The sequence below is a fragment of the Puntigrus tetrazona genome, unplaced genomic scaffold (assembly GCF_018831695.1).
Source record: "Puntigrus tetrazona isolate hp1 unplaced genomic scaffold, ASM1883169v1 S000001170, whole genome shotgun sequence".
NCBI lineage: Eukaryota > Metazoa > Chordata > Actinopteri > Cypriniformes > Cyprinidae > Puntigrus > Puntigrus tetrazona.
The window spans coordinates 485,142-502,341 of NW_025048756.1; the positions used below are offsets into that span (position 1 = coordinate 485,142).

The window sequence follows — 17,200 nt, forward strand, 5'->3', positions numbered from 1 at the left end:
TTTAATGCTTCGAGCTATGTTTGGAACAAATAGCTTCCAGTGTACATCTTTAGATTTCTTTTGATCGAGTTTAAATACAGGTGGTGTGTGCTGTGCGTAACGCATTTCGCTTTGTCTCTGGGGGTCTCTTGCTCTTATTTACCCTTCTCTCCTTGCCTTGTTTATCAAGTTCTCTAATTGTTTTGGCCGATTGTTAAACCAGCACTCTTTGCCTATATTTGAGAAGATAATAGATATTCAGGCCTTTTCACTCGCAGGTGTATACAAGCGAAAGCAAACAGATGGAGGCAGGACCAAGCCTATTATAGAAAATGTAGTATTACGTTGACACACCAAAATGATGTGTAAATTTCATTTATTTCCATTGTTCTCTCTGTGTTTTTGTGTTTTACACCTGTCCTTTTTGTGCCTCTCTCAATTTCTTCACCAACTGTGGTTGTATATTTCAAGCAATTACATTAAAACTCTAGATTACATTATTAATCTGTGCAGGGCTGTTAATAGTTTCATTTGAAGCAGGTCCTTTATTTATTTATTTGGATCAAACTTTATTTAGATTACCTATTGAGAGTTATTATGATCAAACTTATTTGATTATATATATATATATATATATATATATATATATATATATATATATATATATATATAAAACAAATTAGAATATGCATTATAATTAACTGTATATTTAAGCATAAAGTAAATGTTACTTAAGAATATCCTAATGAAGTATATACAGTGCATTGTTGTCATAAAATAATAATGCGCAATCCTCACTTTATAAAAAATATAAAAAAATCTAAGTTGTGTAAACATGAAAAAAGTTGATTAGAACACTGTTACATTCTGTGAAATAAAAGTAAATGTGAGGGCGGACGACTACTTTAGTGAAATGCCTCATTAATGTCTGTGGTGAAGCTCCTAATCATGATTTAGTGTGGTCCTGACACTGGGGTTTAAGAAACACATCATTAGACTTAAAAACATCTGGACTGAGGTGTTGCGTGTCGGTAGAAATAGGGACGAGACAGACTGATGCAACACCGATGAATATCAGATGGGCTGAAGAACACAAGGCTTTCCTAATGATGGCTATTCATCTTATTAAATGAGAGAACTGTTAACGAATATTTGAATGTTGCTCATTCACACTTTATTTATGGTTTATGCCGTGAAACAGAATCAGATTATCACAGATTATTACTTCTAATCTAGCTCACCAGCTTTTATTCATTTTTTATTATTTTTTTTTTTGCAGTGAGGTCTAAAACTTACTATATATCTCAAGTACAATGGCGTCATTTAAAAGGTGTCATAAAAATAAAGCTTATGACAATAAAACCAGATGACAACAAATTTGAAAATAATAACAATCCCTTCTTGCAAACCTTAATTGTGGCTTGAGAGAAAGCAAAAGGCTATTAATGAAATATTAAATATGTAAAGAACATAAGAAGAACAGAATTGAAATAACAAAAGAATTGTTACAAACTGAACTTCTTTGTTACAAACTTCTGTTTTTCCAAATTCACAGCGAAAGATACAACTAAGAATGTGCAAATATCACTGACACTTAAATAATAACAGATGACAGCATCAGAGACTTTGACTGGGCCTCAAAAGTTGGTTTATCAGCAGCTTGGTGTATTCTCCTAAAAGAAAAGCCATTAAAACATTATTAAAACATCAACATAATTTGGTATGCGATACAATAATGACAACTCACCACAGTCTGTGCAAAATCAGGCTGACCGCGAACAATACCACCACCATTAATGCAGAGATGTATAGCAGTATGTAAAACAGTTGATCTGGTATAAAAAGAGGCAGTACGTTTAATCGCATCAGCAAAAATGTTATGAAAAGGCAAAAGCACACTTCCAGTTCGTCAACTCACCGCTCAACCACTGCTGCTTAATGCTTGATTGATTGTTTGGTCGTTGCCCATCGCTTGACTCATCATACTGTCCGTGTTGGCCATTTTCACCACTTAACCATTGCTGTTCAGTGTTTGTTTCACTGGTTGGTTGTTGCCCGGTGTTTAATTCATGTCGAAAATATCCTTTGGTCCCTGAGAGTGCTATGATTTGAATGGTTTAATCAGAATGCATCAATCAGAACGAGACTGTGCCAGCAGTACTTGCAAATGCAAATGCACGGTATATAAACTAGCTAACAAAGTACTTACTGAAGAGGGACTTGTCTTGGAAAATGTGTTTCAGCTCATTGCACTTATACTGATCGTGATGATGTAATCCATCACAAGTGCATGGATGATGAAGTATTGAACCCATTGTTTCCACAAATGCCACCCTGCATTGGAGGTCATGCCCAAGAAAGAAATCGGGGTCCAGACGACTCAGCCATTCACTGGTCGTTTCATGCTCAGATTCCTTTTCCCCAAAACATTTGGAGAGGTACCTGCTAAATATCTGCCTGTGAATAGTAAGAAGTCTTTTTTTATCAGCAGCAGTCTACATATTCAAATCCTGTGTGCCAGTATTCCCATAATGCCACTTAACAAAACTCCCGTCAACTAGACTGGATGGTAAACCAGCTTCATAATCTCCTATACAACCTCACACACATACACACATCTTGATTTAGGTGACTGGACATACATTATCATACATTCTGACCAATTGACAACTTATTTGGTTGAATGCTTAGTTAAAGGGCTCATATGATGCGATTTCAAATTTTCCTTTCTCTTTAGAGTGTTATAAGCTCTTGGTACATAAAGCAGATCTAAAGAGTTATTCTTTCTAAAAGTAATTTCGCAACTACATGTCAATTCATTCTCATTAATTTGCAACTACATGTCTACTAACTCTCAGAGTAGGTTTAGGGCTTGTAGAATAAGTTGACCTAACCTATAATCGCTAAGTTTCTCGCTGTCGGTACGTTGTATGTTGTGGACCAACCAAAATAAAATGTTAGAATATATTAAGTCTACCAATACTCCAATGACTACTAGTTAACCTGTAGTTGCAAAGTTGCTTACTGTTAATAGAATGGCTGAAGTGGACTATTGAAATAAAGTGATACCGAACTTCCTAAGAGGACCTGTGTGATTCATTTAGGCACAAATGCAGCTCCACAAAAAAAAATCCCTGGGCTACAACTGGCTGATGGATTTATAAAATTATACTGTTGTCAAACATTTTGTCAGTGCTTTGCCATCAAAGTTGAGGGCTAACCTGCACAATGTATCTTCAGAGCAGCTGTCCAGCGCCTCCAGGCAGGTCCAGAGGGTCTCCGACCTGTCACTTGCACAGGATCCAGAGTGTAGAGAGGCTTTCATCTGCTGGCACTCCTGGTCTTCACTGTCACAATCACAGAACACCAGTTTCTCAGCCACATTGTGAGGAAGAGTCGAGTAGAATTGCCTCACTGCCTCTCTGCACTGACTGGGGTTGCACTGGTAGGCATTGCATTCCTGGACAAATGGCACCATTCTGCTGTTACAGGATTTCTCCCCAAGGCAAGCCACTATTTCTTCAAGACAGGATTGGTTGGTTTGGTGTACTGGATTGAGGGAATGAAAGTGTACAATGAGGGCATCACAGCATGCATGTAGCCATGAGTTTCTAAAAGGCTGTGGTGCACAAATTACAGTCCAAAGACTTACCACCTTCTTTGTGATCGCTGGCTTGCCATTCTGACTCAAGTTGCTTGTTTTTTGGAGCTGGTAAATAATAAAAGTAGTGGTTTAATTCTGTCTGCATTTATTTTGCCTTGTGTTTTTGCAAACCTGCATGTAAGTTCATACTCATTGATAATCTTTTATGAATTTATAAATACATGAATGATAGTGACACAAATATCCCACCAAGTAAATTTTGGTCTGTTCCTTGCAATAAAGTGCACAAGTTATGTTGACAATGCTTTCATGAACCCATATGAAAATGAATGACATTCATTTGCAATAGTACACTTACAGTGGGAGATTATGTTGTTAAATTTGCATAGGAAAACTGCTCAATGTGGACAAAAAGGTGTTAAAAATAATATCAATTTCTGTAAACCTCACCCAAAAATGTACCTTAAAATAATTTAAAGAAGTCTGCAAGGTTTCTTTCACCCAAAATATAGTAGGTCGAAAACATGGATGTCATAAAAGCATCCTAAAATGAATATGAATTCAAATGAATTGAAGACATGACAAACTTTCATGTCTTTCATATGTGACAACCTATATGTTTGTCTATTAATATGTGAATACATATGCCTAAATTAAATCTGTCAATCAAAGTGAATGCTGCTCTTTATCACTTTTTTGGATCCTGCCTTTTTATCCAAAGTCTAATAGGTTTGGAGCATCATTAGGGTAGGTAAATGAGGTCAAAATTTGTCTTTTTGTAGTGTTTAATTTACAAGTAAACTGAGGGCCGATTCAAAATTAGCTGTGGTAACTGAGACCTTTTTTCATATTTGCATTATTGATATTGCAGTGCTGAATGTGTGTGGCGTACCCCAATGATGCCGGCATTGAGAGTACAGCTGCTCTATAGTGCTGCACGGATCCGGCCCAGAACACACGCACTGTCCCAGTGCAGGTGAGCGGCTGAACATCATCTGAAGAGTGGCGTTGCAGAGCTTCGCGTCAGTCATGTGGCAGCCTCCATCTTTCCACAGAGATGAAAAGAGACAGCAGCAAAGCATCATTTACTAGAGGCACTTTCAACGTCACCACTTTGACGTGAGCTTACAGTCAGCTTACCGTCATGAGCGAACTCTATTCATCTGTGTCTCAGTGTGTGCATTAATTTTTAATGGCTAAGGTTATTGTATGTGATTGTTTATAAAGCATTTAATCCTTTAATTGGTCCTTACATTGATCCGTAAGATGTCTATAATTGTCTATGAGTTTTAAATTGCACTATGGTTTTCCAAAACAGTTATTATGGTCACACGTTAACATATATCAACATGACAGCCAATATCATATGTTAATATGATCTCATATATTGTTTTCTTGTTTGCTTCCCTGAGGCCAGTGTTTTCTCTCTCTCTCTCTCTCTCTCTCTCTCTCTCTCTCTCTCTCTCTCCCTCCCTCTCTATCTTAAATTCAGGCACTACCAACAAACAACTTCAATGTCCCCTCAAGCAAGACCTTTCTTCTTCCCTGGATGGACATACGGCCTCAGTTTGAGTCATGCCGTTCGCTTAAGGCTACGGCGCTTAAATCCAATTACTGCCAACACAGTGATGCGACGTTTCACAAGGTAGAGGAGACAGGTATTGCTGACAGCATTTTCTTTGTTAAATATCTTTGCCAAAATGAACGTCGAGATAATGGCAGCATGATGGATTTAAGTGTAGAAAAAATCATGCACAATGGGGCTGTTTTACGTGTGTTTGTCTGTGCATATAGAACTACTTTGCTATCAATGATTCATTATTCTTATATTTCACGCCACGTGGCATCCAAAAACTTGAAACAGTGTGCAAACCACCCCCACTCACTCTCTTTTGTGACAAATTGAAAAGTTGCTCTCACCTTGAAAGGTTTAAATTTTTAATGCCTTGACAGAATCAGCTTGTATGGATCAAGAAGGCAAACATTCAATTTCACCTTTTTCGTGAGAGCAGTTATTAACCCAACATGACCAGCCAGCCCGGTCCTATCTCGTTAAACAAAAAATAATTATTTGCATTATGTCATCTGAAGTCGTAGAAGTTTAAGAGTTCTGTACCTTTAAAATTGCAGATGTCCCTGAGAACAGCCTGTTCGCTTTGGCAGAAGTGTGGAGAAACACAAGCATCCATGTGCTAAACGCAGCCTGTGGTTCTTGATGTGTCGATGCAAACTAGCTGATAAAGCAACTGAGACGCTGGAAGGGAAAAAAATCATTCAGCTTAACGCAATTACAAAATGACATTTTACCTGTTCAGCATTACAATATTTAACACAGTCTCACTTTTCAAAGACACCATGGGAGCAAAAGTTTTGTAAAATTTGGTATACATGACAAGTAGCTTAAGAAGCTGTGTGAAAACCTAACACAAAAATTAATTAAACGGTCCTGTACATGCCCATATCATGCATTATGATTATGAGAATGCTTTTAAAGAGCTAAGATCTTTAGCTTCAGTGGAAGAAAGGTTATCTGACCTTTGTACAAAGGAATTACAGTCAGTCTCACAATTGTAACTTTTTTTAATTCCCCGTATTCTGAAACTTTATTTCCAAAAGTGTATTAAACATGCCGTTGCACTTACAGATCAAATTGATTTCGCTTTAGTTTAGACCACTTTACTCCAAGAGCAATATAGAAACACTTGGCAAATATCCAAGCACAAATGAAAAATCAATTTCAATAACTCCCATCAGAAGAACTTCCAAAAATCAATGAAGCACTGGGCCGCTAAACACTGACTAATCCATAAAACAGATCCTTTACTCACCGATGAGAAAAGCTGCTCTCATGGCCTTCGTGCGGTGTGGTGGTGTTGGTGGAGTATCTGTGTTAAGCACCTGTGCGAGTGAACAGCTCCGCTTCAGCGTGCTCTATTCACCCCAGGGTGACGTCACGCTGCTAATGAATAATCCCTCACCTGCACGGCTGAATGTCACTCACCTGCACGGCTCACTGCTGCGCCACTCAATCGAGGTCAGTGGATATCCCAGCCATCTGTAACTGCATCTTTGATGTAGGCTACTATTTAAAAAAATGTTGAATTGTTTTATAATATATCAAATAAATCATTAACTAGTTTAAACTAAACAGATATCGCTAACCTTAGTTACAAGAGTAATATAGGTCAAAAGTCCTGACTGTTGGCTGCAATAGTAAAAGAGTAATATATTTAAAATACATTTAGGTCAGGGCTTGACATTAACTTTTTTGCTCACTGGCCACATTTATGAGCCACTTGAGCATGTTCACTGGCCACAATTTTGTTTTATATGACTTAAGGTGCATATTTACAGGTCATTTTCCTTCATCTTTCATATCAGATTCTTACATTTTATTAATAATATCACTTGATATAATAAGATATTAAAAGGCTGTTACCAATCATATAAAATCCATATGTACAGAACGGATCTTTTCACTTAATCAGAAGTGACTGGAGCAGCATTCAAATGAATTTACTCAGACACATAGCACATAGCGCTGTGTTTTAAAACATATAGCCTACTTTTTAAAAAAATATACAGATATGAAGTGTTGTTAAAATTGTAAAGATAAGCTACTACGAAAGTAAACAGCAAGTAGGTGGCGGCAAGTATTTTTAATTAATGAGCCATTGAAGTGCCTTAAAACGATTTGTTTAGACTGCTGATTCATTAAAGAAAAAGTGAAAAAGTGTCATGTCCTTATTTATGGTCCACTGAATCATTGGGCCACATCATGCACCACTTTTTGCTAGTTTTAGCCCAACACAGTTAACTTTTTTCCGCCCTGCGCTGGGTTTTTCATTTGCACATGGGCATGCTGGTCTAAAAAAGAAGTGTTTTCAGGGGCATTGTTGGTGCTTTGCTATTTTGAGGAACTGAAAATATCATGCGCCATAGACCAACTCAAACCTGGTCTAAAGCAGTGGTTTTCAATCCTGTTCCTCGGGACCCACTGCTCCACTGCACTGAACTCTTATATAAAATGCCAAATTTGCAATCATGGTTTTCAGAGAACTTCTCTCTCTTGCTAACGTTGCTTAAATAGGCTGTGTTAGCCTCAACTTGCACAACCTTGGTGTTATCAATCGCCGGCATTTACATTAATAAAACCAGAACCATCATAGCCTACAATTAATATTACTATTTGAATATGTCAGGGTCGTAAGAAATGGAAAATACAGTTGCAAATGGACTTTTTCATTCGAAATGTGGCAGTCACTGAACGTTCGCGAAAGCAAAAATGCAAGATACTGCAAGAATTGAAATTGCATTTGGATTATGTCACAGTTTAAGTGTCCACGTATTTAAAAAATACAATTTGCAATTTTAATTGAAAATAGACAATCCTTCCACAGGCACGGAAACCCTTCAAAAAAAACTAATCATTGTATACTTCCACACTAGTTCAGTTTTTATGCATGTTAGTGCTAGTTTAGTTCTGGCAAACATACCCAATAATCTGTGCTGCAATTGTTTATTCATATTTAGATTGAAGCCACATAAGTAATTTATTTTTGTGTGTGTTTAAAATTCATCATGTATGAAAATAATTTAAAAACAGTATTTGTAACCTAAAGCAATTAACAAATTATTAATGGCTTTGAAGTGCATTTTTTATAGGGAAATTGGAATACAAACATAGTTTCAAACGCATCAACGCATTCTGTGTATTTAAGTAGCAACACACATTTGAATAAATTACACAACACCTCAAAGCAAGCACCTGAGAATTAACAACATCCTAAGTATTTCAGCGCCCTGCTGTTCGCCTGTCTGTGCTTGTGATGTGTACCACACTTGAACAAAGATGAATTATTGTGCTATTGTTCTGTTTTATGACTCTGTAATCATCGGACTAATAATAGTCACAGCAGCCAGCGCTTCGGGCTGCCTGACTCAACAAGCACACACTCAGAGCAAATAATTACTGCTGGACTGTGCAAAACGTCAAAACAACTCCATTAGAATAAATGCAAACACGACACAACACAATTACCTAACACAGGAAATAAACTGACTTTTATCTGCAAGCATATAACTATAGAAACGTACACTAACTGAAAAATCTATATGTTATTCCTGATTTTTTTAGCTGAAGTAGCTGACTGAAACTAAATTACTATGGAAGCCTGAATTTAAAACAAATAAAAAATACAAAGGTTATTGCGACTTTTAATCTCACAGTTCTGACCTTTGCTCAGAGTTGCATGATACAAACTCAAAATTCTGACTTATTTTGTGAGACATAAACTTAAATAAGAGGTATAAAGTCAGAAATTGTGAAATATAAAGTCAGAACTGCGAAAGTCAGAATTCAGAATTCTGAGAACGTCAGTCTTCTTTCTGCGCAATTTGGTCTTTATAACTCGTATTTTACAATTCTGAAACAAAAAAAAAGAGTCCGAATGTGTGATATAAAGTCAGTAACCTTCTTTTTTGTTTGTTTTTTATTCAGTGGTGAAAACAGGCTTCCATAGTGAACTGTTCTCGAAAAGATGGCAAAAGTATTCTTATAGAGAAATATTACATCATACATAAACATGGAACAAAAAATAAATATATATATACACACACAATATCCATTTTGTTTATACGTACTTGAAGCAGTTGATGCATGCATTACGCACAGCTAATTCCAAAAATACTGTTAGATTTGTCGAACAGGTTTCCTGAATGCAAACAAAGAGTGCCATCCAAAATTCACATGACTGGTCAGCCAGTATAACCGAGTTCAGCTGGTAAGGATGCTCAAACAAACAGAGCGATGTTTCATTGGTGATGCAGTCCTTACACTTTTCAGATAACTCGCAGATTACGTGCTTGTTTGTCTCTTCCTAAGATGTGATGGGAGAAAGTATTTTAACGCTGCATCACCTTTAAAAACAATTTCTGTTTTGTGCTTCTATCGTCATTGGCTTTCAATCTTGAGTTAAACGCAGCCTCACATCAACAATGTCATTATTTTCATGCGCACCATCTCTGGGGATTGTGGGAAATATCACCTGTTGCGGAGAGCAGAAAAATAACCCCTTGGCTAAAAGTTCCAATTCCACAATGCCATTTTCAAAACGTGTGGGTAATTCACAGGGGCTAATAGGTCTATTCAATCCTTCCATCCTTTACGTCTGTGTTCTTCTTGTCGATGGTAGTGAAGTGGCACCCCGCCAGGATTAACCCAGAATGCCCTTCTCATGATGGAGCTACACGGCCTGGTCAGATATCCTGGAGATGTTGTCAAAGTTGTTTACTTGGGTAGACAGAGATTTGCGGCTATCTGTGCTGGTTCTCGCTCTGACTCTCTCCTGGTGAGTCCCATCTCTACCGGAGCAATGACAGATGAACGCTGCTTTGAACTCCTCTCGAAATTTACCTGCAAGGGAAAATATTCAGGATTTGCTTTAAAACGTCAAATTAACCCTAAGCCTTTCAATAATCCGTTTTAATCCACATTTTTCACAGATAAGTTAGCAAATGCTGTGTATTAAACAGTCTCAAACGTCAGTAAGAACACCCACACTTGACCTAAAGCTGCTTAATTAATTTGTATTTACATTCACAACTGTGATCGCAGTGGCCTGTGGGTATGCTTATAAGGCACAGCGGGCCGATAACGGACAGTCTTTGTACTTCAACATAAACATCATCTTTCAGAAAGAGCAAGCCGGAAATGCCTCTAGTCATGTCAGTGCATCACCTATTTTAAAATGGCAGGTTTTTTAAAATACATTCTCAGAAAGTAAATAGCAAAAACCTTACTTTTAGGGGTGGAACAGCTTGCCATTGGGACAGCATGACAAAAGAGACTATAAAAACATCAACAACTCTTTTCAGGCCTTTCAAATTCAAACCAAAATTCTGGTCCACCGTGTGACTGGATTGAATGTATTAATTAATCTTCATTAGGCCTATATCCGCCGTCTTCTATGCTGCTCTAAATAATGTTTAAACGTCCTTGACCAGGTAATGATATACTCAGTATTATCAAACCTGTGCACAAAGAGCTAATTAGAGATAATTAGCGTGCTGCTTTGAAATGAAAAGGTGCAGGATGTTTCTGGAGGGCAAACAGTATTTAAAAGCTTTGAAGTTCTCTGCGCGCTTGCAGGCAGCTTGGGGAATGAAAGCTGTGATGCCTTACTGTGACCAGCAGATGGAGGAAATTACATGTAACGCACTCGCTCTCAACTCCAGTCATCTGTATGTCTTTTTTATTTAACGCACTCAGGTCAGTTTATACAGCGCTCTGCTGACACGATGATGATTTCCATCTGGTCTTTAAAAAAGAAAGACCCTCAAAACTGCTGTGGCTCTTCAGAACCAGAATGGTGGTGGAACCTCTGTTGTAGCGGAAAAGTGTAAAACACTCACCACTGAGGAAATTGTAGATAATTGGATTGGCGGCACTGTTGGCGTATATAAGCCAGTGTGAGAAGGTGAACCAGGCATAGACGGTCTCTCGGTTGTCTGTGTTCTTAAAAGCGCCAAATACTCTGCAGGCAGGTGGACAAAAACATAAAAAACAGATTTAAATAAATAGAACGTTCATTAAAAAGCTGAGGCTTTCAAATGCGCCCCTCCTCCGAAAGACCTTCAAAGGAATAGATTTTTATAGGCGTTTTATTACAGCCTTCAGTTCAGTCAAACACATGCCTTCTGCTAAGTATCTTAAACTAGCAAGGGGAAAATACTTGCCCATGCTAATATGTTGAATTATTAAAAAGAAAGAATTCATTATAGATATAGATTATTGTTTTGAACAGAACAGTGCATAGGGCTGCATAATTAACAGATGCTATCTGAGCAGTCTGTCATATGCCTTAATGAACATGTGCCTCATAACAATGTATCACTATAAGAATTATGTCTTTGTGCTTTAATATCCTATCTGTTAAGTTCTTCCTTGTCAGTTCTCAATGTTAACTAACGTACTACGTGTGTTGATGCTAAGTTCCTGTATTAAAAGAATAATTAGTTACATCCCTTGTCGATTTACTACAACCAAGCCATGTTGCAGTGTCATACATTTATATATGCATATATACTTCCACTTCTCATAGCTAAGTAAAACAGTTCTCTGACTATACACAACAAAAACAAAGTTCATCGATGGAGCTAAGCAGATGAGCTGATGATCTGAATCAGGCGACAGAGAGAAAGAGAGAGATGCAGTACAGAGGGACATGAGAAACAGGATTAAGAATCTCTGCTTTAGAACACTGATTGAAGACAGAATCGCAGTTCATATATTTGATTAATTTATTATTCATAATAGAGAATGTGAATCTACATCACGCCGTGGTTTTGAGAGGATCACCCTCTGACTCTAACCAAAGACATATAGGCTCTCCAATTTCCTGCTCCAAGCATGTAGATGCGTCCACAATCCTGGAATGGTTCACTTGATTTCATTGACCATGCTGTAGGTTTGCACAGAGCCATTGGGTTCAAAGACCACTGGCTGTGCAGAATTGTGGCATCTTTCGTATATACAGTGTTTTCAGCGGTGAGTGACGTCAAGTCAATATGGCGGATGGCTTATGGCAGCCCATAAAAACTAATGAGGCATCTATGTATGTATGTGTGTATATATATATATATATATATATATATATATATATATATATAATTTCAAACAGGCTTCCTGAATGCCTGTTTGAAATGAACCATTTCCAATTTCAACCAAAATTCACCTAGCCATAAGACATTAACTCAATTTGCTTAGAATTTTCAGTGTTTGCGGATTTTGTTTATGCTCAAACAGAAACATTATAAACTAAAGTAAAAAAAAATGTAATCACAAATCAACCACCCCTTTTGTTTGTTGGCAATAGCAGATTCAGCATTATGATTGGTGCAGAATTTCTTGACAGACGTTTTGAGGTTTATACATTTTGAGGTCTGCTTAGCTCCAACAATGAACGCACACACACACTAAGTCATTTACACTATCTGACACAGCTCCTTTTTGAACTTGAACTGGACGTCCGGTCAGAGGAGAACTGGCCCCAACTGAGTCTGGTTTCTCCAAAGGTTTTTTTTTCTCCATTCTGTATGGATGGGGTTTTGGTTCTTTGCTGCTGTCGCCTCTGGCTTGCTTTGTTGGGCACACTTAACTTCTAGTGATTATCGTCGAATTGATTACAGAGACCGTCTCTGCATTTAATAACAAATTGTTCAATCTCATCATTATACATCCCTATCATTGTATTCTTCTACTTTATACTGTTCAGTGCTTTGATACAAACTGTATTGTTAAAAGCGCTATATAAATTTTAAAAAAAATTATTATACATAGAGACAGGGAACGTGTAAGCATAATTGGTGCACTAGTACTACCTCGGCCTAGTATCATAGCGCTTACCTCTTCATGATGTTGAGAACACTGATGGGCAGGTAACAGAGTGCAAACACAAACAGCACCACCATCAGCATGCGCGCTGTCTTCCGTCTGGCTTTAACCTGTTTGATTTCCGCTGAGACCGTGCTGGTTCTCACCTTCACCGATTCTCCCGAGCCTACAGCATGGGCGGAACACTGCAGCGACTTCCATTTCCTTTGAAGCACAGAAGATGTTCCAGGGATCTGTTCAGGGATAAAGAGCTGTGTGTTAGGGGTTTTGGTGAAGCAATTCAGACCCGTTAAACAATGTCTTTATAGCCACATTTTCCTCAATGTATAGAAAAGGAAATACTTTACATTTGTGCAGACGGTAGTAAACAAAAGCAACTCCAGTGCTACCAAATTCAAAACCTAGCTAAATTCCACCTCGGTTAAAATACTGTATTAGCATACTGATAAGCATGTTGGCATGTGTATGTATGTGTGAATGTAGTTAACATTAAGTATTAAGTCAAGAATGCTGACTTACCTGTTGACACCAGAGTTTGTGACAGATCTGAATGTATGCCAGGACCATCAAACATAATGGAGCGAAGTAAGTGGCAATAAAGAAGCAGGTGTGGTACACTTTAGGGTAGATTTCATCTGCAGGAGAAACAAACAAACAACATCATCACTCAAATACGCATTACATTCAGAAACTAAACAGAAAAGGGTTTTTAAGGATGCAAAGAGAGCTTTTAGGCGTAATGGAAGATTAAGCATATATTTTGTAATGGACTGTTTCTGTATTGGCCATTCAGCATCCAGTATTTCAACTAGAATCAAATCACTCAGTGGAGACTTACCCTTTCTTGAACATTTAAAATAAATAGGTTTGAACATTATTAAACCCATGCAATCTACTTACAATGCACATCTACTTTTTTTAAAATAATTCCTATATCATGTTATATCATGGTATTAAATCTAACTACATCCATTGTTCAAAAGTGTGAAAAGGCAGACTCATTTCACTTTATAAAAGCCTTTCATGTCAGGCTTTATATATGAATTATGTTAATGCAATTCAGAGCAGAATAGATTTGAGAATGTTCCTTTGCTCAGAAAGAAAAGTTCATCCTGAGGCTTTTAAGTTTTAAAGATATCTAGTTGACAGTTCCTATATTTCAAGTCTTCTGAAACCATACAGTAAAGGAACAGTTCACCCAAGACACCTCGTGCATTTCCAAACCTGTATAACATAAAGATGTCTTCTGGAAATCAAACAGTTTGTTGCTCCCCATTACATGTTTCATCAACTGTTTGTTTACCAGTATTCTTAAAAAATATCTTCTTTTAATGTTTAACACAAGAAAGAAACTTACACAATGAGTGTGAGTAAATGACAACATTTTGGGGTGAACTCTTCCTTTAAGAAAGAACAGATTTAAAATCCTTCCCTCAAAATGTTGAACAAAGAGAATAAGAGAACAAAATCAATAAGATTTTTGAATTGGATCAATGTAAGATCAGCTTATTGACTGAAAATAAAGATTTCTCTCATGAAAACTTCTACAACGATCTTACCAGGAATACAGTATCAGAGGCAGTTATTTTCAGTGAAGCCAGACTCTGGCAAGATTGTTCTTTCGTTTTTGAAAAATTGAAAAGCTTGCTAGACAGGTTTCTGTCAGGAAAATATTTGCACTTATTGTAGAAGGTACAATTTGTATCGTTACTGAAAGCTACAAAAAAATATTTGAAAAACAGAAAGGCATATAAGTTTGGAGTGAGATGAACAAATGAAGCATTTTTCATACACTAGATCTTTATTTTAAGCCTTTGTCTAAACCATTCGTTTGCATGTAAAGTTCATGCTTTAGCTATATATATATATATATATATATATATATATATATATATATATATATATATATATATATATATATATATATATATATATATATAGTTTTATTTTGCAGCAATTTTAAGCAATGTCAGATAGAAGAAATGTGTTTTTTTGTGGAACATCATTTCTCAGTTCTAGGAAAAGCAGCAAATGAGAACATGTGATAACAAACAGTCATATAATTGGGACAAATGTGTTTGGAATCATCTCTCTATTGTCACAGAGAGGTCTCTTAGACACTTGAGACACTGTGATTATCTCTGAAAATGGGCTCACTGAATTTAAAAATAAACAGTCATTTCCTGTGTGTGCCAATCTTATTATCAATGTGGTTCTTTAAAATAACTCCTACTTCATCAAACATTCAATGGAGATTAACAAATTTCTTCAAAAGCATCTCATACTGTTTAGATTGACAGCGCAGGTTTGTAATATTTAGCAGTGCCGGCTTTTATCAAAGTAACTGTGCGGCAACCCCAGGGAGAGCGTTATAAATTGGTATTCCAACAGGCAATGACAACAAGACCCTTTATGAAATCTGTTTGAATTTATTGTGATTGACATCTGCTCTGAGCAACGTGATTTGCTCCAACACCTGTGGCTAAATCCTAAAGCCTGTAACTTGCAATGGCAGCACAACATCACATAGGACCGAAATTGCATCAGTTGTCACATTGTTAGGTTTACGTCAGATTTGATTCATTACAGCCTACAGAGAGCAGCTCCAAAATAGTGACAGAGCATCAAACTCTTTGGAGAGTCAAAGAATTATTGAGAAGACTCTTTTAAGAGATTTTTTATGTCGGCAGCTCCCCAAAGAGTAGAGATGTTGACTTCTGAGATCCACTTTTGATTTCACTTTAATCTTATATTTATAGCTCTAAAGCATGTACAATGAGGTGACATAATTTGATTCGGCAAAAATGCTTAGCTCAAAACAGTAGCTAATAATTGAATTAATATGAACATGTTTTGTTTAATATTATTGAACCTTCCTACACTTTGACTTTCAAAAAAAAAAAATAATCTCAGCTTAAAAGTCTTCATATTTTAATATCAAATGCAAGAATGTGATATTAAGATAAAAAAATCTAAAATTAAAAAATAAAAGTCTGCTTTATTGAGTGGACGTTGTGAAAGTCAGAGACTCCTTTATACTATTCCCATTGAAATATTCCTATTTAGCAATCTGAACTTTTTGTTGTTGCAATAAGCAGCAATTGCAATAAAATCCTTGACTTGTTGCTATGAAATTCTACTTGACCGATATTGGAAAGGGTGATTTAAGGTTATTTTCTCGTTCAGCAAATTGTCTGCCACGTGGGAGATTAATGTTTGACCCAATAATCATCTCACCTCCTCTTCATACATACTGCTGTGAATGTAATATAACTGACTCATTGGGGGCCATTGTGAGAACTCATCAGGGGGTCGGCCCACGTTTCTCATCAGGGAGCCGCACTATGGCTTTGATGTCTTTTTATCTGTCATGGTGTTTCTTTGCTCAGCAAAGCAACGATCAATGCAAACAGATTCAATCTTTTAAAGGAATATGCTGCACAGCACTATAAATGTTTGAATCCATGTGAGATTTTGATTCATTTTTACTCTAGCAGCATGCAGTTCCAGATGGAAGAAAATGGGGGTCGGGGACAATGTTCCTTTGGGCTCTATTGATTTAGAGTGCTGCTTCTGACAAATTTCACAGTTTATAAAGCTGAACGGAGAATTTACTGAAAAAAGCACTGTATGTTATTATTCATAACTGTATCCAGGGACTAATTATTGCAGTTTAGCATTTTAATATAGTTTTAGTCGAAGAAAACAACATTTTAGCAATACGATTATTATTAAATAACCCTAGGCCTAGTACATTAGTATTAATTTTGGCAGCAATTTTTTAATTTGACATTTTTTACATTTACTCAAATGTACATTTTAATTATCATATTTAGTCAGCCAGTCTTATTTATTTATTGTTTATTTGTTCAAATGTAAGTCAATTAACTGTATGGTGATTTTAGTCAGATTTTTCTGACTAAAACTTTTTTCTTTTTTTCACATATTTGTCATGCTGTATAATGCATTTCAGATATTACACTTTCACCAGTATAAGCACAAATCAATAGAATGTGTACTGTATTGTTTATTTTTCCATAGCTAGTGTACTTCCTAAAATGGCTTCAATTACTCATTTTTGCATTTGGCCTACCATGCTTAGTCTTCATTTTGTCTTTAGAGCGCTTGGTCCCATAATTGCTGCTTGCAGCTATATTTTATATTATTGTCTTCATCTCAACTAAATCATAGGGGGGAAAAAACTCATGATGAATGTTTTTGTT

The 17,200-nt window shown here is 36.6% G+C and overlaps 2 protein-coding genes across 2 annotated transcripts in view; both read right to left on the reverse strand.

Moving 5' to 3' along the window:
- Nucleotides 1-1,130: 1,130 nt before the first annotated feature.
- Nucleotides 1,131-6,649, reverse strand: gfral (GDNF family receptor alpha like). Its single transcript, XM_043234551.1, has 9 exons — nt 6,412-6,649; nt 5,700-5,837; nt 4,476-4,628; nt 3,632-3,688; nt 3,201-3,528; nt 2,189-2,436; nt 1,898-2,080; nt 1,727-1,811; nt 1,131-1,652 (listed from the first exon to the last, which is right to left on the reverse strand). Exons 2-9 carry the CDS (start codon nt 5,770-5,772, stop codon nt 1,574-1,576), a joined length of 1,206 nt encoding a protein of 401 aa, XP_043090486.1. The 5' UTR covers nt 5,773-5,837; nt 6,412-6,649; the 3' UTR covers nt 1,131-1,573.
- A 1,470-nt stretch (nt 6,650-8,119) lies between these two features.
- LOC122341230 (orexin receptor type 2-like) overlaps nt 8,120-17,200 on the reverse strand; it is a 44,417-nt gene continuing 35,336 nt past the window's right edge. The window contains exons 7-10 of the mRNA XM_043234589.1: nt 13,497-13,612; nt 12,990-13,210; nt 10,997-11,118; nt 8,120-9,998 (exon numbers count right to left, since the gene is read on the reverse strand). Of these exons, the coding sequence (XP_043090524.1) occupies nt 9,829-9,998; nt 10,997-11,118; nt 12,990-13,210; nt 13,497-13,612 (629 nt within the window). The 3' untranslated portion in view covers nt 8,120-9,828. The remainder of the gene's footprint in view (nt 9,999-10,996; nt 11,119-12,989; nt 13,211-13,496; nt 13,613-17,200) is intronic.